General features: G+C 39.0%; 2 protein-coding genes across 3 annotated transcripts; one reads left to right on the top strand and one right to left on the bottom strand.

The window, feature by feature from the left end:
• Window positions 1-310: 310 nt before the first annotated feature.
• Window positions 311-4559, top strand: LOC121720895. Its single transcript, XM_042107364.1, has 5 exons — window positions 311-432; window positions 882-1019; window positions 2113-2149; window positions 2430-2483; window positions 3975-4559. Exons 1-5 carry the CDS (start codon window positions 343-345, stop codon window positions 4325-4327), a joined length of 672 nt encoding a protein of 223 aa, XP_041963298.1. The 5' UTR covers window positions 311-342; the 3' UTR covers window positions 4328-4559.
• Window positions 4560-17496: 12937 nt separating this feature from the next.
• On the bottom strand, window positions 17497-20411 carry rnf183 (ring finger protein 183). Of its 2 annotated transcripts, XM_042107528.1 has the most exons (3): window positions 20161-20411; window positions 19369-19590; window positions 17497-19080 (listed from the first exon to the last, which is right to left on the bottom strand). In XM_042107528.1, the coding sequence occupies exon 3, from the start codon at window positions 18987-18989 to the stop codon at window positions 18009-18011; it is 981 nt and encodes a 326-aa protein (XP_041963462.1). In that variant the 5' UTR covers window positions 18990-19080; window positions 19369-19590; window positions 20161-20411; the 3' UTR covers window positions 17497-18008. The 2 variants fall into 2 exon arrangements, with proteins under 2 accessions (XP_041963462.1, XP_041963461.1); XM_042107527.1 differs by lacking the exon at window positions 19369-19590 and having other exon boundaries at window positions 20161-20409.
• Window positions 20412-22126: the final 1715 nt, after the last annotated feature.

The following is a 22126-nucleotide window of genomic DNA, read 5'->3' as shown; positions in this document are numbered from 1 at the left end:
TCTTTCTCTCTCTCTTTCTCTTTCTCGCTCTCTCTCTCTCTCTTAGAATAATGACATTATTGTGATTTCTGTCTCTGTTATCTGACATTCTGTTTTACTTACAATAGACCAAACTGACAAAATATTAAAGGGACTATTGACATATGGTCACTTTAGGTCACAGGTATTAGGTCACCGGTGGTTTCTAAATTCATACCCTCACATACTTCACCTTTACCAGTACTTTCCTTTCCAATGACTGCTAAGACACACAGATACACACACACAGAAAGAGAGAGAGAGACCACAAGAGAGAGAAGCAGTGCAGAAAGTCCAGTCCTAATGAACCACTTTCATACATGAATGGGGAAAACCCTAAATGACACTCTCGCATCTCTCTATAGAGAAGCCAAAGCTGTCTTCCACACACATTACACTACAATACACATTAAGGTAGGTGCCTGTGGCAAATTAACATATTCTTAATTGTAATTATTTTATTTATTTTATTTGTAATAATACTATGTATTCTTTATGATCATTTAGTACATTTAGTTAGCTATAAAAGCACATTTAAGCTGATAGAGAGAGATTCAGAGAGTTATTTTTGCAGCTTCACAATGGTATAATGTAGGCCTCTTCAAAAGAGTAATGTAAACAACAAGTATAATATATTATGTTATAGGCTTTCTCTCGGTCTCTGATACCTGATATTTTGCTAGGTAGAATTTAATCTGTTTTGTGTTTTTATTGAAGTAAATTGTCAGATACACCAGATGTTTTGGGTATGTGGTTTACAATTGAAACCAGAAGCTGGAGTAGAGGATGGATATTCATCAAATGTTTGACCAATCAGATTTATGACTACTACAATATGTGCATTTGTTTTTGTTTGTCATAAGATGGTAAATCAAAGCCCGTGGAGATTTCTGGCTCTTGTCATTTGGTGTGGAATCCTTACTATTACCATGGTGATCCTGGCAGGTTTCATCATTAACATGAATCAGAAGGTTTCCACCAGTCTTCCAGTCCTCACACAAGTAATAGCATACTTACTGTATTAAATAATTTAATCACAAACCTAAACCGTGGATTTAAACACTCATATTATTCATAACTAACCATAATTAGGGCAGCCGTGGCCCACTGGTTAGCACTCGAACCGGAGGGTTGCCGGTTCGAGCCCCGACCAGTGGGCCGCGGCTGAAGTGCCCTTGAGCAAGGCACTTAACCCCTCACTGCTCCCCGAGCGCCGCCGTTGTAGCAGGCAGCTCACTGCGCCGGGATTAGTGTGTGCTTCACCTCACTGTGTGTTCACTGTGTGCTGTTTGTGTTTCACTAATTCACCGATTGGGTTAAATGCAGAGACCAAATTTCCCTCACGGGATCAAAAAAGTATATATACTATACTACTATACTATACTATAACAGTGGATATAAACACTCATGTCATTCCATGCATTGAACTCATTTGATTTCATGTTCTCCACTTGACATTCGGTGTATAGCCAAATCAAAACCACTTCGAATTTCTGAATATCTTTCATATTTAAGAACAACATGAAATATCTGTGTTTAAAGGTGCCATGTGTAAGAATTGAGGTAAAAATATCAAAGAAATGAGCTACACACATCAAAAGAATGAGAAGAAATAAGGGCGATGATGTCATTAAAAAAAATGACAAGGTATAGTGCTGCAGAGATATCAACCTGAATTAGCATGCTAAATTACTAGCCACAGCCCGACAGGTGTCATAATACCAGTTTCCGCCATGGGAGGCAGTATGCGGGCAACATAACCGCCAGCCAAACTGCAATACACATGTCTCGGTTGTTACTCTAGGGTAGACCAACTCACTTTCTGGAGGTATACTGCCCCAATCTTTTATGGAATGTGGAGTATGAATTGATTTTTGGCGGACATTACACATGGCACCTTTAAGAACAGTTCATATCATACATCACATTTGAAAATACAGGCTATTTATTGCTGGGGTAAATCTAACCAATCAAACCAATGATGAAAAGTCTGTCAAGCAAAATGTTCAGCAAGATGCCATGGGCATTGCTCTCTAGTAAATGAGGAAATTAATACATCGTAGCACTACTGACTGTCTTATTTGTTTCTCGTAGACTGCTGACAGGATCATCGAAGACCCAATCCCATTTGGTATGTTTGTGTGTTTGATTTGATTTCTTGCAAATAATGAATAACGACAGATTTGCATCAAAAAGTATGTTGTATACAATATCAAGCCAGAACCACCATCAATTCATTTATAATAGGTCAGGGTCATACACAATTCTTTGGAAAATCATTTAGCTCACTGTGGAGTCTAGACAGACAGGTTTTTAACCTCTAATAGTCTTTCCAAAAGTGCATGTATATCACACCAAAATGTGCTGATGTTGAAAGAGAAAGTAAAACTAATATCTATTTTCTTTCCCAGATCCTCCTGTGACTTCAGCATACATGACATACACTTACATCCATATGATCATGGGTATGTGCTTTCACTTCTCTATCCAGTTTCATGTCACTGAATATATCAGGGCATGGCATTATCACACATCTAGTCATGATTCAGTTCATGTTTATGTAAACAATGAAAAAAACCTAAACTATCAAATCATTACGTTATTAGCTATGTGTGCTCTAAGATGACATTGGGATATGACATAGATCCATAGAAATGGAAAGACTGAATTTAAACAGAAGATTCATCCAAATGCCATTTAGACAGTGTAGAACATTTGCATAATATGTCATGTCATTGTCAGTAGTCTGAGTTATAAGAAATGCCTAGTGCGCCTGCGTGTGGTTGGAATGCAGAGACGTCACCCTCATGTTCACCTGTAATGCTTGCTGATAAGAGTTTGTCAGTAAAACTACAACTAATCCTATGTCAAGCCCATCAGTCGTCTTTCAACAGACAGCTATTTACAGAAGGTCTTTGGTAGTCTGCAACACACAAAATATGATGACAAGTATACAAACAGATGTGGTAAAGGTTCTACTTAGAATCTTTGCCTCAAAAGAACATTCAAATGTTCTGCCCTTATAAATATTTTTTTAAATTATATTAGAGAGATGGTTCCAAAGGGTTGTACAAGGAAGTCCAGGGGGCTTTAGGGAAATCCTGTAAAGGTGTTTTCCTCTCCTAGTTACGCATTCCGATTATTTCTAACTCATAAAGGCATTCATTCTTATTTTTGACCTTTAAATGAAATGAAAGTTACAAGAAATCTCTTAATAGGTTCCTAGTGGCTCAGGCAGCATGTTGCAACATAATTGTTACAAATGTCTAATGGGTGACAATAAGGGTGGATATTAACATTTTATTATTGGGTGAGCATTGGGTATCTTAAAATTTACCAGTATGTTACATAAGAATATATATATTTCTAAAAACCTCATGAAACTGGTATGGATCCCTCATTACAATATAGCGACGTAAAAAATAAACTTCGATAGCACACATGAGATCTTTGATTGATGTAATCATGCTTGAAAATCAAAGTACCGATCTGTTACAGCAGAGATGAGATGCAAGATCATATTGTGAATGATTGGGCTTGCCAACGTTTTGTGACATCAAAATACCATGTCCAGGGGGAAGGGTGCAAGCCAAGAATGGTATTTACGACAGTAAAATGTGTAAAATACAAATTCTCTGCAACAGTAAGGGGAGCAAAAAAAAAAAAAAAAACTGCATTGGACACCTGGAAAATTTCAGACTCGCATTGTACAATGAAGCATGCCTACCACTAAGCAGTGGGAGGAAAGTATAGGTTATAGAAAGATATAGTCAGTGAAGCAGGGGGGATTTTTCTCTGGGGGGGATCTAACTGCTCTGTAATCTTGTAGCACAAATCTACTGTTTTACATGTTCATTCAATGTGGACTTGAAGACTGAAGTCGACACATCAAATGTAACACTCCACAACCATTTTCACAGCTGATCTCAAAACATTTCTCTCTATTGTCTTTGAAGGTGATAATTTGACATGGAAGTCTTCTAACTCAATGAACACATCACTGAAGCTTGAGGATAACTCGGTGACAATTAAGTTGACGGGCTTGTACCTGTTCTATGGCCAGGTCACCTTCACGGATGAAGAGGGTACAGTCAATCTGTTTTTAGATCGGACAACTTATACAGCTCAGAGAGGAATCAGTAAAGCTGTGAAGCCCCGTGGCAATGGTCATAGCTGTGTAACCATAACTGGTGTACATCAATTCAAACTTGGTGACAAAGTGAAACTGAATATAACTTCAAAATCACCTTTCATGGAGGATGCTGATAAAACATACTGGGGGCTTTACTTGCTATATCAAATTAACTGAGTAAATTATCTGTTCTGTTTTCTTGAATTCTTTTCCAACAACATTTTGTGTTAAAATGCTAGTGAAGCCTCCTCATTATTTTAGATATGCATGGATATATACTAAAAACACATGTTTTATGGCAAGGACATACCATGAAAATTGAACTCAGAAATGCAGAAATGACAATGTGCTGTAATAAACCTAAGTGCAATATAATATAATAGGACCACATATTTTATATTGAATCTTATATATATATATATATATATATATTCATGTACAAATTTATGATGTTGAAATAAATAAAAAATAAAAAATTCTGATGTATTTGAATTATCTGATCAAATATCATGCGTGGTTGAGTGATGTGATGATGATAATGATAAGGATGATGACTGTCGTAGTGGACTAATAGAAGGACAACAAACTTAATAGGAATATACAAATTTGAAGAACATTGCACTATTTCAAAATATGTCCATGTACATAATACAAAAGCTTTAAGGTCAGAGTTGTTGTTTTAACCAGGATTAACTCTTGCCCACATTCCTTACATGGTGAAAAACAGGTAAAGAAAGACCTTCATCAGGTCCTGATCATAGATCTTTTAGTCATCACACTGTGTAGGAAGGTAATCAAATTGCTCCCAAAGTCAATAGAAAAACACCAGGCCTTGAGGCTTGAGTGTGTCTTTATGGGACAGAGGAATCCATTATTAGTGGTAAATATCGTGGGAAAATAGGATTCATCTGAAATTACCCCCAATATTATCAAGCGGTATATATACAGTGTATACAGTCTCAAAAAAGTAGAATATCGTGGAAGAGTTTTTTTTCTCCAGAATTCAAGTAAATCTTTGATATATTCTAGAATCATTATACATAAAGTGAAATATTTGAAGCCATTTTTTGTTTTCATTTTGATGATTACGGCTGGTCTACTTCATCGCCTACCCTATGTGAACTCTAAAATTCACTGTCAAAAATTACTTCTTGTTTTAACTTGAATAAGTGAGTAACCTGGTTGCCTTCAAATTGTTGATGTTGATTGAACATCGTATGAGAAGTTTTAATGAGTTGCATGAAATAAAGATAGCATAGCAAAGATAGCAAAGAAACAGTTTAATCAACTCAGGTTTCTTTGTCAACACAAAATATGTTTTAGTGAATGTGATTTAAGATGAATTTAACTTGGAGTTTTTCCCCCAGAATGCCACAGCCCCAGTTAACATAGGCTATTCTTAAACTTAATAGCAGCCCCCTCACATTCCTTCTTATTTTGGTTTTAAAACGCACAACAGTGCATTCGATTAGGCTACAATTTAAATGGACAGTTTAAACGCTATTTCCCCCTCGTTTTCCATCTGATTTATTCACTCTGATATTATTCATTTCACATTCTTGACAACATCACAACACCAATACACAGCCTCAAAAAAAAAAAAAACAAGCACATGTTTAACTCCAGAGGAAAAGATTCAACTTTCCAAATAAAGAAACCTCCACAAATAAGTCCGGGAGCCAAATGCCAGAATCATGGTGAACCTTGTTTTGTTGGTTAAAGTTTTTTTTGTTGTTGTCTTTGTTGTTTCTTGTTGCCTAGGGGTTACTCGATAAGAATAGGGTGGGTGCCCAATGATATCCCTTGGGCAATTCATTCAGCTCTAAAGTTGACCTAAGTAGTGATTTGTCCATACAAATACTAATTTCATTACCCTTTTGGAAGGACAGCGTAAAATGTAAACCCATTTTTCCTTTTTCTTGCAGTAGTTTGCCATTTTGTGACCAACGTAAGTGTTAGATACGACTTTTCTCTTTTACGATCCTCTCTGGACATGTCTGAAGTTGGAAAAAATTAATAGAAAAGTCAACTGAGAGAGCCAAAATGGTCAACATGGGTTGTAAACTCAATTTCTTTGCGTGGCCAATTTGATGTCACCCTATAGACAAGTTAAAAGCATTATATCTGTCTTTTCTGTTTAATCATCCCCTTAGAACATTGAAAGTTAAAAAAATAAATAAAAAGTAACTAACTTCAGGAGCTTGAATTGTCAGGTGTGTCAAGTCAAGACTAAAATGATACAGATAAGATACTAAGGGAGAACATGAGCACATGGACCCCATATGATGACCTTTGACCCCATGACCTTGAGTACATAATAGCTGATGTTCATTCTCACTACAGGACAGTATTAAAACCACTTAATGGATTTGACATGAGGATTTATGTCAGGGATAACATCCGCCGAGGTCTACAGAAGTAATGGAGGAGACGGATGCAAAGACCTCCCTGATGCAGAAAGAGTTTTCTCCACCAAAATAAAGGTCCAACATTAGATCTGATAAGGTAGCATTTTAAATTGCCGATTTTTTATTTATTTTTAACCACAAGCTGTGCGACCCACCCAGAACGGTTCCGCGACCCACAGCCATGGCCTACTGGTTAGCACTTCGGACCTGTAACCGGAGGGTGGCTGGTTCGAACCCCGATCAGTAGACACGGCCGAAGTGCCCTTGAGCAAGGCACCTAACCCCTCACTGCTCCCCGAGCACCGCTGTTGATGCAGGCAGCTCACTGCGCCGGGATTAGTGTGTGCTTCACCTCACTGTGTGTACACTGTGTGCTTTGTGTGTTTCACTAATTCACGGACTGGGATAAATGCAGAGACCAAATTTCCCTCACGGGATCAAAAGACTATATATACTTATACTTATACTTTTGGGTTCCGACCCACTAGTTAAGAAACACTGTATGTTACAGTTGATTCCACTGTTGCAAAGTTTGCTTCTTGTCAGTTCAATCATCGATATGGGATGCTGTTTACATTTTTTTTTACCAGATCTACTTCATAGGAGCCCCTCTGCCAGCCAATCAGAAAATAGTATTTCTTGTCTCTTGGGGATACCTTTTCAATAATATGCCTTGTAGTTTCTTTTTAAAGAGTTGGTATACCATGATTATTGTGTGGATATTTTGTATTTTCAAATTACTAATTACTTGTATTTTAATTAAATACATTTTTCACATCAGTATTTTGTATTTTATTTTGTTACATTTTATGAGCCAGTATTTGTAGTTTGTAACAAAATAGTTTTTGATGTATTTGTGCCCACTTCTGCTGATTATACCTCCCATAATCACGTCCCAGTAGTGCAGTACCAGACTCAAAGTCTGAATAAAATTGAGTCTGGCTACGTCAGGCTAAACCAATAACCAACTTACAGGGGGACTGGAACAGTCCAAGTGATTGTGTGTGTGTGTGTGTGTGTGTGTGTGTGCGTGTGTGTGTGTGTGTGTCTGCATGTGTGTGTTCCAGTTTATAGTATTTAGAGTATTTGTGTGTGAGAGAGAGGTTGTCAGTGGCTCAGTATCACTATCTACAGGTCGAATAGTTAAAAGACAAAACCCAAGGGCGTGCTTATAAATTTTTAATAGGTCCCCCGTAGATGGAATTTCACCAAAGCGCCCAGATGCTGTCTGGGTGATCATACACATCAAATTTGGTGCAATTCAGAACATCTCAGCAGAAGATTGTGGCGATTAATGCACCATGTTTTTGCATTTTCATTTTTTACTGGTGGGTGCTACACCACAAATGAGTGGGTGGGCTAGGTTGATATGGTCCCATTCAGACCAATACCACAAAACATTTGTCATCTTGGGTGCAACAGTTCTCTGGTTATTCCGCGGAAAGTTTATTTGGCCTACCCAGCTTTATACGGAACATCTGTCTCAAATGACTGAAGTCTTTTGGTTTAGCCAAAAGGAATGGCTGAGACAGAATGTTTATTGTAAGCAGACATGTTTCCACCTACAATGACAAATGATGTATTTCATTAATTGTCCCCCAAACCCACACACACACACACTTGTATCGGCTCGGAAGGCCATATATGGATCTTCCTGCTGGACACTGACAATACTTACAACCGGACCCGCGTCACACAGAGCAGGTTGTTTGCGCCATGCCCCTTTTGAGGGGAAAACATTCCCTCAGAACAAGCCAGAGTGAACCGGTAGACATGTACCAACCACACAGCTAAGAACCCCTCCCTGAGTTTCTTTTGCCTACCATGTCCTCAAAAAAAATCCTGACAGAAGAAAATTATGGCTACAAGCCATAAGAAGAGAAGACCGTATGACACTTCTGGTCACTGAGTGGGGTTGTTGCACCACTTCGTAGGCTACTTGGGATACTGAAGAGACGTGTTTTTATATTAACCCTTTAGGCGCCAGAGGTTTTTTTCCGAAACGATCAATTTTGACATCTTCATTTCAAAAGGCTATATCTTAAAAGTGATAAGAGATAGAGACTTTCTGTAAATTAGAGAAATATTAAGGATGACCCAAAGTTTATGTAGAGATTAAATGTTTATATCTAATTTGCATATTATGACGTCATATGGTGGCGGCCATCTTGGATTATAGAATTTTCATGAAAAGTCGCATGTTTGAATGATAAAATGCACCACTTCTTTCCCCCCAAAATGTCCCTCACCTTCTGTATGCTATATTGCACAATACTGAATGCTCAGGTAAATAGTAAGTAGTGAACAAACTGTGTAAATCATTACTAATAAATGGCAGAAACAAACCAAATGCATGTAGCGGTAGACTGGCCTTTTGCTGTAGAGATTTTCCATTTACTACATACAGTAGGCACTCTGATTCCATGTATGGGCCACATATATATTATTCAGATGACACACAAACACAAGTAGACAAGACCTGTTTAGTTCAAAAGCTCATTTGCCACGGCAAGGCACAGATCAGGAGTGAGATGACGAGACAAGACAAGAGACAATGTTAGTATTTTTTTTCTTTTTGTTGATGTTTTTTTTTTTTTTTTTTTTCTTAGCTGACAAAGACACACACATCACAAGGACATGAACACACAAAAAGGAACACATAGTGTACTGTATGTCCTAAATGATCAGGGAAGTAGATAGCAAATCAACAGTGTAAATCATTACTAATTTTTACTTTTTTTTTATGTAGCAGGCCTTTTGCTGTAGAGATAATGACTCCCTATCCCTATCCATACAGGGCCGGCATTCCCATCATCTTGTGATAGACTATGCATGACCTAATGTGTGTGTGTGTGTGTGTGTGTGTGTGTGTGTGTGGGAGAGGGAGAGAGCGTGTCACCACCTCCACCATGCGAGCAGCATGGCCAGATCTGCCTCGCGCGCGCCGAGTGGAGAGAATTTGCGCAGCTCGGACTAGGCCTACTGTCATTCTCATTGCGACTCCCCACACTGCCACTACGTTCCCCCCTAACTGTCCTATGAGCACTTCGACCTCGTCTAACATACCCAGTGGCATTAGACAAAGGCTCCACCACGTTACTGTCGCCGCGATTGTGGAGAGGCACACGTTCAGAAGACAGAAGCTAGCGCTATGGATATTAGGCTACCTCCAGCCTCGTTCGCCACACCACTAACACCCTGCTAACTTCCCGATGAACACTCCGAACCCGTGAAACATTATTCCCACCAGTGACATTGGGCAAACGATTCAACGTTTGTGCTTGGTGTAACCTAAACTATGGAGTAAACTCTCACTTTGTCCAGCTGCATCATTGCAAGGCAGGGACGCATCTGAAGCCTCACTAAACGAATCACCGTCATTTTCTGAAGGCAGATATTCCCCTTCAGAATCAGGGTCCGCGAATAGAAGACCCAACACTTCATTTCAGGTAAACTTTTTTGATGCCATTAGACGATAATCTAATGCAAATACTCGCTGACGTTGACAATATCGCTCTGACAAAGTGGCTCACACGCACACTAGCTCCGGTATTTCATGCACTGATTCAATGAGCTGTAGCTAGAAAGTTTTGTTTAAAGCGTGTCCTTTTTTCGACTCGGGGATGACGTATGACATGTCTGCCATCTAGTGGAGTGGAAGTCGAACGAAATATGACACCCTATTTGACTAAATCGGCCGTTTTACTCAGTGCCGCATCTTGTCGACTATAGTCGCCTGTGGCGCCTAGAGGGTTAATTGAATTAAGCTTTTGTAGGTATCTTTCACGGTCAATGACCGGCAAAGTGGTTATGTATTGAGTGGTCATATTGATTTGTGGTATTTTTTGTTATTATTTATTCCTGCGATTTCTGTACGAATTACGTTTATTGACCCTAATTTGCGTTGGAGTTAATGAGAGGGGTTGTTTGTTTTCCCCCCGAAAGGGGCGGGAACGTTTGTCACGAGTCAAGTTCCCGGATGTGCCGGTCTAACGTATAGGGATATGCCCCGGAAGGCCATATTTGGACTTGACTGCCACTGATTGCTCCCCCCGATCTGAAGAACCTTTTGTTTTATGTGTATTCTAAGTTCGCTATATATCTGGCTATGAGTGCTCTGGTTCTGTTGGTTACTGCTTTTTGCTTTGGCTCCTTTGTGACATTTTATGCTGAACCCTGTGTATTGTGAAAGTTCTTGTGCTGCTGTAACATTCACTTTTAGCCAACTCTGTTAGCCAGAATAAAGAAACATACTTTGTCAGCCAGCTTCAAGATTCTTCCCTACTCTATAGGTAAATTGATTGGATTAACATTGGATTTTAAATCAACACATGGTGTCTTCATCTGGATTTATACAAAAGACACCCAACATACAAGCTTATTCAATTCCAATCAAGTTGCATGTGGTCTGGAGTCCCGGAAATTGTTGTGTTGCTTGTTGTGTCTGAAAAAAACAACTCCTATATGACCTCCACTAGCACTGTGGCGGTTAAAATTAGAAAGTGAATGTTACATAACTGAACTCATCTCTATTTCTGTACTTTCACACTCGTGTCATGTCTGAAATCAAAAAGGGCAATGTAACTTTGACAGGTTTCTACTGTGTTTTTTGAGGAAAGGGGATTTCCTTTTGTTGAAAAGTAACTGAAATGATAACCATGATTATTCATTTGTCATGGACTTGTCATCTGGACTTTCCCCAACCTGCAAAGAGGTAGAGAGGTGGGTGCATGAACTTCCTGTTTTTGCAGAGTCAGCTTCTTGAACACGTTTCACGTTTGTGTTTAATGATTGCAATATGAATTACATGACTCAAAATGAAAGATGTTGCATGAGAACACAGCATGATATAGAATGTATACCATCTGCATACCATCAAAATAAATCTAGGATGTTATAAAAGCTAACTACAAATAAATAGGCCTACCTTAAAAATATTTAGGCTACAAAAACGTAAAAACTACAGTACATAATAGTACATAATACTTTCATAGTACGGTCAAAGGCTCATCTCAGGTAAATTATACACAGTTAGCTGTCAGACATAACCAAATAGCCTACACTAGCCTACCCTATATGCATCTTTGGTCTTCTTATGATTGTGGGATGCATAACTTCGCATTTGATCGTTGTTGTCGTTTTATCCTTACAAATAGACACCTATGCACACACAAGTGAAATGTAATTTCCCTACATTTTTTACAACAGCTCTATGTAAAAATCCATGAATCCTTGAATCCTTACTCAGTCAATTTTCCCTGAATACACAGTGATCGATGATTATTTAGATTCAGATAAAGTCCCTGGCAAACTAGAACAATTGACTTTCCTCAATGTACCTATAGAATAAAACGGATTGGATAGTAGATAGGTAGATTGCACAGTATTCCTTTGGAGATGTCCTGACTTTGCTTTTTGAATGATCCTCCAGGGGAAATAAAGTAGAAAAAAACTAGAATGGCACTCAGCATGGTGTATACCTCCACCAAGTGCCTCAGATCTGTTACAGAGCCTCTGCCAATGAGGTTAGGATTTCACCATTGTTTGCTGTGAGGTTGTTTGGTTTGTTAGCAGAGTCAGGCAATGGGCCAAGAATGTTGGTGGTGCTGATCCACCTCGTGGGACACCTAAATGAAGACCACTGGTGTCATAACCTAAAAGATGTTTAATATGCAAATTGATTTCCCTGTGTGTATTCTGACAGAGTGGTGCAGCCCATGGGCATTAGTGTTTCCTGCACTTGTGTCAGAAGAGCAAGGACATGGAGGAAATTACAAGTCAGATGATTTTTCACTTCATAAAAGAAACTAGATGTACCGCATAGCGGTACAAAATATGACCGCCGCTCAGTCCTGTACATCCATTCCGCGAAAATAAATCATATTAATGAATTTGTCTCCATCTTCTACTCCATCCCCCACTCTTGAAACTTTTGTGTATGCTTGTTTGGAATGTGTGTTTGCACACATTCCGCACACAAAGTAGCCTACTGGCGCTGCAAAGGTGAATAGATTTGTTTCTGGGCCAAAAAATTTGTAGCATTGTTATAAAACCTTTAAAATCTCTAAACAATCACAAGTAGGGCAGTTCATCACAGTCCATCCATTGCAACTGGACTGATGAAAGGTACACCTGTAGGCTACATTGTATTTGGGAAAAGCAGAAGGTAGCAGCATAATGTATTTATTATTTATTTATTATTAAACAAAACAATCCTTGTCAGTTCCATGCAGTTTTCAACAGCTATCAAGAAGAGAGATCATGTCATGGATTTTTGTGAATGTTTCTTCTTCTACATATGCATACGTTTAGTCATCTAGTTCAAATGATATTCAGCTTTATTGTCAATGCACAAATTAAATACCAGTAGTCTAAAACAAAATGCCGTTTTACCCAGTGGTGCAAATAACTGACATGTCCAAAAGGGCCTTCATGAAATGCGTTGCGAGACTGTTCATACACATTTTAACGGGCAAAGTTGAAGAGCTACTGTCCGTTATTGTTTGTGCAAATAATATGCTGATTCATGTTCCCTTGCATTTTGCAACTATGAGGTCCATGGTTAAGCTCAATCTTTTGACGCAATCTTTTGATTTTCACCCAGCCTAGTCCATGGTAGGCGCCCGATAGAAATATTGTTTAATTTTGCGATTGAGATATCCACGCACTGGCGCCCCCCCGCGACGTGTTCGCCCCCCGGTTTCAGAGCTATTCTAAATGCAAAAATGCAGAGGGAGTTATGACAAAACCGTGACTGTTAACAAACTATAAGCTATATAAGGTAGGCCCTATGCTAGGCCTATTACACAACACAAATTGTCACTAGGCTATGCTGGCGACCCAAATAAAATCTCCTTTGGAACCAATGGCTTACACCTTACAGTATCAAGCTGTCACCTCTTGGCGAAAAGTTAATAGTTTTGCATTTCAGTAGTAATACATTTCACGTAGCTGTTAGAAGTGGACACTTCTAAATTGAACCCAACCCACTGTACAGTAGCTCAAGGTCTGTGGCTAAAGCAGCCATAATGAAAGCGTTATCATTGTTTGGATACTTCACACACACGTGTTTTTTAATCGCATAGACTACAACTACCAAGCAGGAATCAAAGCACAAAGTCAAAGCACAAAGTCTCACGGAATAGCCATAGGCAAAACTGTATCTGACCGGTGTAACGTTGGTACTAAATCATCCATCGCAAAGAATGATTTTTGTAGCACGTGCAACAAATATGTGTAGGTACAGCCCTGCCCTGAATGCATCTCAACGTGCGCTCTAAAACATCTGGTTTAAATGGAGATGTAGACAGTAAAAGAAATGGACGAACAGACTCCGTCGTTCTCAATGGGAGGGTACTACTGAGTCATTTTTCAGTTGGTCCCCCCAGTACTGCGCAGACTCGCACTTAACTTCGTGACGTTAGCCATCGAACTGAATCTTGTAACTCATATGATAGATACACAGAAATTCTTCTCACACTTCCTTCGCCTTCAAAGTCATCAAAGTTAAACATTTATTTATGTATTATTATTAATATAATCCTCACAAGTGATATCAAGTCGTGTTAATGTTGAAACTACCACACATGATCATCTTGGTAAAACAAAACAAAAATGTTATAGCCTTGAGGCTAATCTTCTTTCCACTTTTCTGACCTACGGTCAATCCATCGAAAACCTCTGAAATGATTATCGTTAGACTACTTAACGGTAAAACTACTGTTTTTCATTAGGTTAACTTGCCTCTATGCTTTACCTTAAAATAGGCTACAATGCTATTGTAGGCTACATAGCTTTGTTCACTAGTTTCCGTGCTGGCTGGACTACGCTTCTTATCTAAACAATGCGGTTATCTCCCTTCAGTGCGTTAGCTTCCCTTCAACCGGACATGCTAAACATTCTTCTTACGGGAACCTAACGTTACGTACGAGGTAGTCGAGTCTTGTTTTGCCTTTTATTGTTTATGTAGATAACACAGAAGCTAAAATATCGGCACATGATATATGGTATATGAAGTTATGGAAGTTCAAAAAAATCCTAAATGAATGGCCGTTCTATGGGGTTAGCAGAGAGTTGATAACCACCGCTACATCGATGCTTCTACTTCCGGGAATTCGCCTGCCCCCTTGGATGTAGATCATCACGGGTGCGTTTATAGATCTACATTGCGGCGAGTTGACACAAATTATTCACTTTGACGAATTTATGTAGTTTTAGTTACTTTACTTTGGTAAACGTTCTCTTCCTTACTTGAATCACCTTTGAAAATAGAGGATTGAAGTAGCCTATATGGGTGTTTGGGAATGAACGTTGACTCAGATGCTTTTTGAGACTTTGAGCAGAAATGTCCCAGCCCGGTGTTTAGGATGCATCATAGACAGGTTATCTTTCAGGTAGCCTTTATATTTTCCATTAAAAAAACATCACGTAGCGAACGTGTTGTGGCTAACTCACTTAGCTCCTGTTAGCAGCCGGTTATGGTCATAAGCAAATTAGATGACAGTCGAAAGATACAATTAGTGCTGTTATCGATTTGCTTGGTAGCATATAAACGCATTTATGGTTTTCTACAAATACATCAATATTTTCTACTCCATCACTCAACCATGCTAACGGTAACATTATTTTACCTACGTTCTGCTATTGATAGGATTAACGTAGCCTACCTGCAGTAAAAAACAAGCATGTCCGATAAACATTCTCAGATTTATTTCGGCTTCAAGAGGAAATGGGAATTACATGTCATGCAGAAATCATCCTACCCTTAGACGTTCTCTGCGGTAAACTACTGTACAGTCTTGTCCTTGTAGGAAGCGTAGTGTCTTTCCAACCCACTTTAGATTAACTTCCAACAAAATTACGTCTCACTGCAACGATGCGCCATCTAGTGGACAAACGACTACATGACGCCAATACTGGAAATGCAGCCAAATTATTATTATGATCAATATATGGTTTTCCTTTAATCCTACTGAATTTGTAATTATGTATCGGCCGTTCTAATTGCCGATACTGATGGTATACGTGCCTGTGTGCGTGTGTATATGTGTGCACCACCATCTACAGGCTAATGAGTGGACAGTCACTAAATGTACACATAACTTAATTTTTTAGACCCCCCCCCCCATGGATGAAATTCTATGAAACTTGGCATACCCCCAGAGAATGTCAGGTTAATCATACACATAAAATTTGGTGCAGTTCTGAACGTCTTTACTGAAGAGAGGGGCAATTAAAGCAGGATGATATTGCATTTTCATTTTTTACCGGGGGGGTGCAAATCACAAATGAGTGATTATGGGCTAGGTTGATGTGGGCCCTTGAGACCAACATACCATAAAAATTTCTTCATCCTTGGTGCTACGGTTCAGGTAGTTATTTAGGAAAAACTGCATTTTTTGGGTTTTGGGGGCCCCAGCCCGGAGGGGGAGTGGCCCCCGGGGACCAAACAAAATTTTTCCGTAAAAGTTTAGTGGGGCTACATACCCACCAAATGTCATGTGCCCCGGTGTTTCGGTGCCCCGGGTATCGTTGACCAAAATTTCAGGAAGTAGATGACGGGGGGAAAAAAAAAAAAAAAAAACTTTGATAATTCCTATATGACCGCTTCGCTAGCAGCGGTCATAATAAGTAGCCTGTTTTGCAGTCTCTCACGAGAAAAGTAGCCCAAATTGCATGTCAGTAGTAAATAGTTCTATTGACACAAAAGGGTTGAAGGCAAAGGATACAGTTAAAAATCTTTGTGTATTAATTGACAGTGATCTAAATTTCAACAGCCACATGAAAGCGATAACTAAATCAGGTTTTTACCACCTCAAAAATATTGCCAAAGTCAGAGGGCTGATGTCAAAATATGACTTAGAAAAACTCATTCATGCATTTATCTCCAGCAGGGTTGATTACTGCAATGGACTGTTCACAGGCCTTCCTAAAAGAACTATTAAACAGCTTCAGGTGATACAAAATGCAGCAGCTAGGATTCTAACAAAAACTAAAAGAACTGACCTACTCCAATTTATAAGTCCTTGCACTGGCTTTCAGTAAGTCACAGAAATTACTTTAAAGCACTATTGCTTGTTTATAAATCAGTAAATGGAGCAGGACCTAAATACCTGTCAGACATGTTTCAGCAGTACACACCTTCTCGTCCTCTCAGGTCCCAGGTGAAAAACCTGCTAGTAAAACCTACAGTTAGAACTAAACATGGTGAAGCAGCTTTTAGCTGCTATGCGGCTCAGCTGTGGAACCAACTTTCGGATGACATCAAAAAGGCTCCAACTGTAGCCAGTTTTAAATCTAGACTGAAGACCAAACTGTTCTCAGATGCTTTCTGCTAACTGTGCCGAGTTACAAATTCTGAATCTGCCTTGATAATTATACTACCTTGTCTTTTATTACTTTTTTTTACAACTTTTGCATTTGTTTTTGCTTACTAATTATTCTTTATTTTTAAATTATTCTACATTGTGTTTTATGTTTTCTTTTTATTATGATCTTTACCTTTTAACTATTCTTTGACTATATTGCCTTTCTATGCTTTTATTTGTTATTATTGTTTGGTTTTGTTTATATAAAGCACATTGAATGACCTCTGTGTATGAAATGCGCTATATAAATAAACTTGACTTGACTTGACTTGACTATTGTGATCTATTTAAAAAATCATTGTAATTAATGTTTTGCCCTATACTTTTTCACCTGATTTCTGATGGATCCTGTGATCTTCCATGCCGTTAAAACAACACATTGTAGTTATTTTACTTTAAAATCATGTCTTCAAATTCATTTTGATGCTCTACTTACTGACAATACAGAGAATGGAGTGTCTTACATTGCAGTTGGTATTGTACAATGTAACATTGTTTTTTCAGCATTGTACATTGATGAACTGATAAAGAAAATGGCACAGATTGTGAAATGATAGTTGAAAACACTACAGATTTTTAAGAATCTTTACTGAAAGTGTTTTCCCCCCACATTTTCTGAAAATGGCCCTCATGTCCAAATTGATGCATTCATTGGACATAAAGAAGTAGGCTACCATATCCAAATCAGGTCAAAACACCTTTTACGTAAGTGCATGAGAGAATAATTACCACACTGATAACACAAAATCTCAAGAAATCATGAAGGATTACTGATCACTGTTTGATTGTATAGGTGATGGCAAATAGCATTGTATATGCAGTAGTAGTGCACTTCATCCAAAAATTACAAGCTTATAGCTCATCTTTAATTAAATGTAGAAATCTCTTAAAAATATCTCTATAATGGTATTATAAGGAAATGATAAGAAACACAAATTTAAATGTAGAACCGTGTAGATATCGGCATCAGATCATCAGATTGAGATTAATTGAAGCTTTGTTCAACATTGCGTTATTCCGGAAAAAGTTCAACATACAATGCTGTCTGTCAATTACTGTAGTTTTTATCAATACCACTGATTGTCAAGGGGGTCCATCTGGAGCTGGTTGCCCAGGGGGGGGTTGTGTACTGCTTCCAGGAGGGGGCCGGACCCCTCCAGTGTGGGACACTCGAGGGATGATCACAAAGACCAGCACACCCACTAGCATTAGTGCCACGGTGACAGCTATGATGGCTCCCACTGCTGCGTAGTAGCACTGATTGGAACGGAAGACACGTCGCATGTGACTGTGCATTGGGTTAGGGGGGCGGCCCACATCCAAGCTGGTGACTGGACCTGTGACACCTGACTCCACCAAGCCCAGAGAGCGGCTGTTACTCACTGTCTGTTGTTTCTTCAGTGTTGTGGTGGTTGGATCCTGGTGTGTTAATTTGCTTTTCAGCTCCAGCTTGCCCTTATTACGTTTGAAGCGCACTGACAGTGCTCTCTGCATCTCAGGTGGAAGCTTCTGGAACACTTCCTGGTTGTTAACCAGCTGTGGAAGATCACGACCATGTGGTAGCTGTGTGACTTCACGGCACACAGGACAAGAGAGCTGCTTGAGCTCTGGAGAGCTCACGTTGATTCGAGCGAGGCACTCCAGGCAGAAAGTATGGCCACAGGGAAGAAGCTTGGGTGTTTTGAATACATTATCATAGGCACAGAAACATACAGGACATTCTGTGTCTCCTAGAAAGTCATCATTAGGGGACACTGGTGACCTATGCTGATTGCCATGGCTACTGTCTCGCCTATGTGCTTCCTCACTTCTCCCACGCTCTCTCCTCACTTGTCCATCGTCCCTCTCTTTCTCCCTATGTCTTCCTCTGCTTCTCCCCAAGTGTACAGAGTCACTGCTACGGCTCCTTTGGGGACCCCTATCTGTGTGATGTCTCCTCTCTGGCTTGCGGTTTTGCGGCTGGGTGCTCTTGGCCTTCTGCTCCTGCTGAGGCTTTGAGTGTTTGGTTTTGGGTTTGGAACCTCTGCCTCCCTCTTTCCTGTGATGATTGGCATCTTCACTCATTATGGAATCAACAAATGGACAGGAGAATTGAAGAAATGTTGGAATGGATGGAGTTCGTAAATAGAACCTTCAGGTGTCTTGTCTTGACATTCTGCAAAATAATTTATCAATCTTATTATCATCATCTGCCAGTTCACAAAATGATAATTGTCCCAACTTAATAGGACACTTTTAATAGGACACCAACTTAATAGGACACTTTTCCTGTGGCTGACTATTACCATGAGGGACATTCTGCTTCAAGTATTACAAGTACTTTGTCATTTGTGCAAATTTGACATTTGACAAACTAATCCAATAACAGCTTTGTTTTTAAAAAATGTCTGATAACTAAGCCAATTTATCAGAAATACAAACAAACACGTTGATCAGTCCGAACCAAGTTTGTAGAAATTTTGGCCCAATACTCTGACATTAAAGTAGGTAGTGTTAGTGGTCCTGGCTGCATGATCCCTCTGCCACAGGTTCTACCAAATGTCAGTTGATTTAACTTCCAGTTTTTGATTTGGACATTTCAAATGCAAAATTTCCTCTGCCTCTGAATTGCTTTCTGCTTTTTGTTGCTTCAGCTCCAGATATTCAGATTCTGTCACAGCATTTCCTGTCACAATGTAGAATTCATAGCTCTGTCAGAGATGACATGCTCTCCTGATCCTAATTAGTCCGTAAATTAATGTGTATTTTGGTAAATACATATTTGATTAGAGAATAGAGAATCTATTAATTTCTTAGCAAACCTTTTTGAACAAGCTACTTCACAATTGCAAACAATGTATTCATAATAGGCTATTCATAAAACTGCTTGTTACAATGACATTGTATACCTGACTGTGTTTCTAGTGCATAGAGTAATGCCATATTTCAGAACAATCCACAAACTTTCAAAGGGTTTACAGACATTCTCTTTACTGTTTTCATTTTTTTGCCATGGATATAAACACACACACACACACACACACATCTTACACACAGTGCTGAGTCAGCACTGTGACGCTTGTCAACATTCTTGTACAGTTAATCAACAGGAATATTAGCACAGACATTCTTACATATTCCCAGAATTACACAATAAATTGTACTGGGTGATGAGACCTTTTACCTTCGAACTGTACTTTTACTCACTGTCCAGTATATGGGGAAACAAGCTTGCATAGGAACTGTATGCACTCACTTGTGGAAATGTCTTGATTTGAAGAAGGCAGCACAAGGTTGTTAGTATCCAGTGTAAAGATAGCAAACAAAAGTGTTCCACAGCATATTCCGTACAAGCCGAGGAATATCGTAAGGATAACCTAAAACTATTCCAAATATGCAGCTAATGTAGGCAAAAACACATCTATGTTTCTTCACTCATTGTTTTCCTTCTCATCTGTGGCTCTTAACTACACTTCCTCACTGCAGGAGTCCACCTCCCACCCCTCTTGTTTGGTCAAACCTGTCTGACCAGTCTGGGTAGTATTTTACACTGTTTGGTGGGAGAAAGAGCCGTCATGCTGCTATTCAAAACAATGTCACCAGCATGCGTTATCATTCCATCATTCCATTGCATATTTGAATATCTGTTTTGCAATACCGGTAACAATACACTACAGTCCTGATACTTCCTGACAATGACAACATTTGAGAAATTACAGAAAAGCCACATAATTAGGATAAGAGTTCCCAGTTTTATAATATACAGCGGAGAAAATAAGTATTGAACACGTCAACATTTTTTTCAGTAAGTTTACTTCCAGAGAGGCTATTCGCATAACATTTTCTACAGACATTAGTATTAACTTAGGTAATCCAGACATATTAAAAAATCCAAACATTAATGTCCCTAAGTAGAGTTATGAGTAAAAAAGTGGAATGGCACAGGGAAAAAGTATTGAACACACTAAGAACAAACAGTACACAAAGGCAAGGAATGGCAAGGAACAAGCTGGAATCTATACATAGTTAGAGAGTAATTATCCCTCCTATCTGTGCAAATTAATGTAAGCTGGGTTAGTACATATTGATGAGCTATTAAAAGGTTTTTCGTTACCAAGTTGTCACACAAGAAACATGTCATGATGGGTAAAAGCAAAGAGCTCTTCCAAGACTTTTGCAACATTATTGTTGCAAAACATATCAATGGAACTGGTTACAGATGCATTTCAAAACTTCAGAATCATCCAGTAAGCAGTACTGGAGCCATTATCTGCAAGTGAAAGGAACATCACTGCATCATCAATCGGCCATGCACAGGATCTCCTCACAAGATTTCTGACCAGGAAGTCAGAAGGATAGTCAGAAGTGTAGCCTAAGAGCCAAGGACCACTCCAGAAAGACTTGGAGGCAGCAGGTTCAATTGTTACAGAGAAAATCATAGGTAATGCACTCCACCGCCATGGCCTCTATGCATGACTCTATTACTGAAGAAAAACAGGTCGAAGCTCATTGAGTGTTTGCTACACAACATTTGGACAAGCCTATGAAATACTAAGAGAATGTATTCTGGTCAGGTGAAAGCAAAATTTAACTCTTTGGATGTCATACTACACACCATATTTGGAGGAGAAATGGCACTGTGCATCACCCTAAAAATACCATACCAACAGTGAAGTTTGGAGGTGGAGGCATCACGGTGTGGGGCTGTTTTTCATCTCATGGTACTGGCAGACTTCATACAGTTGAAGAAATGATGAATGGAGCCATTTTTTCTGGGAGAATCTTGCCATCCACCAGAACAATGAGGATGAGACATGGCTAGACCTTCCAGCAAGACAATGATCCAAAGCATTCAGCAAAGGAAACTCTCAATTGGTTTCAGAGAAAGGAAATTCAGGCCCTGACTTAAATCCAATTGAACAGTTTTGGAAGTTACCTAAAGATCAGGATTTACAAGAGGGACCCCTGGAATCTTCAATATTAAAAGACTATCTGTTTAAAAGAATGGGCCAAAATCACACCTGAATACTGCAACTGATTAGCTTCGTCATAGAGGAAATGCCTTGAAGCTCTCATTATAAATAAAGGGTTTTCTACAAAGTATTACAAAGAAATTTCAGTAGGCGTGTTCAATACTTTTTTCCTGTGGCATTCCACTTTTTTACTCATAACTCTACTTATGAACATTAATGTTTGGATTTTTTATATGTGTGGATTACCTA

Source organism: Alosa sapidissima, chromosome 10 (genome assembly GCF_018492685.1).
Source record: "Alosa sapidissima isolate fAloSap1 chromosome 10, fAloSap1.pri, whole genome shotgun sequence".
Taxonomy (NCBI): Eukaryota; Metazoa; Chordata; class Actinopteri; order Clupeiformes; family Clupeidae; genus Alosa; species Alosa sapidissima.
Note: the sequence above shows the minus strand (reverse complement) of the source record. Positions and strands in the feature narration are given on the sequence as shown.

Excerpts from the sequence above, each read along its gene's own strand:
- LOC121720895 (XM_042107364.1), top strand. The coding sequence starts at position 343 with ATGGGGAAAACCCTAAATGACACTCTCGCATCTCTCTATAGAGAAGCC. Across the intron at positions 2,150-2,429 it reads CGAAGACCCAATCCCATTTG|ATCCTCCTGTGACTTCAGCA; the intron begins GTATGTTTGTGT and ends TTTCTTTCCCAG. Across the intron at positions 2,484-3,974 it reads TTACATCCATATGATCATGG|GTGATAATTTGACATGGAAG; the intron begins GTATGTGCTTTC and ends TTGTCTTTGAAG.
- rnf183 (XM_042107528.1), bottom strand. The coding sequence starts at position 18,989 with ATGAGTGAAGATGCCAATCATCACAGGAAAGAGGGAGGCAGAGGTTCC.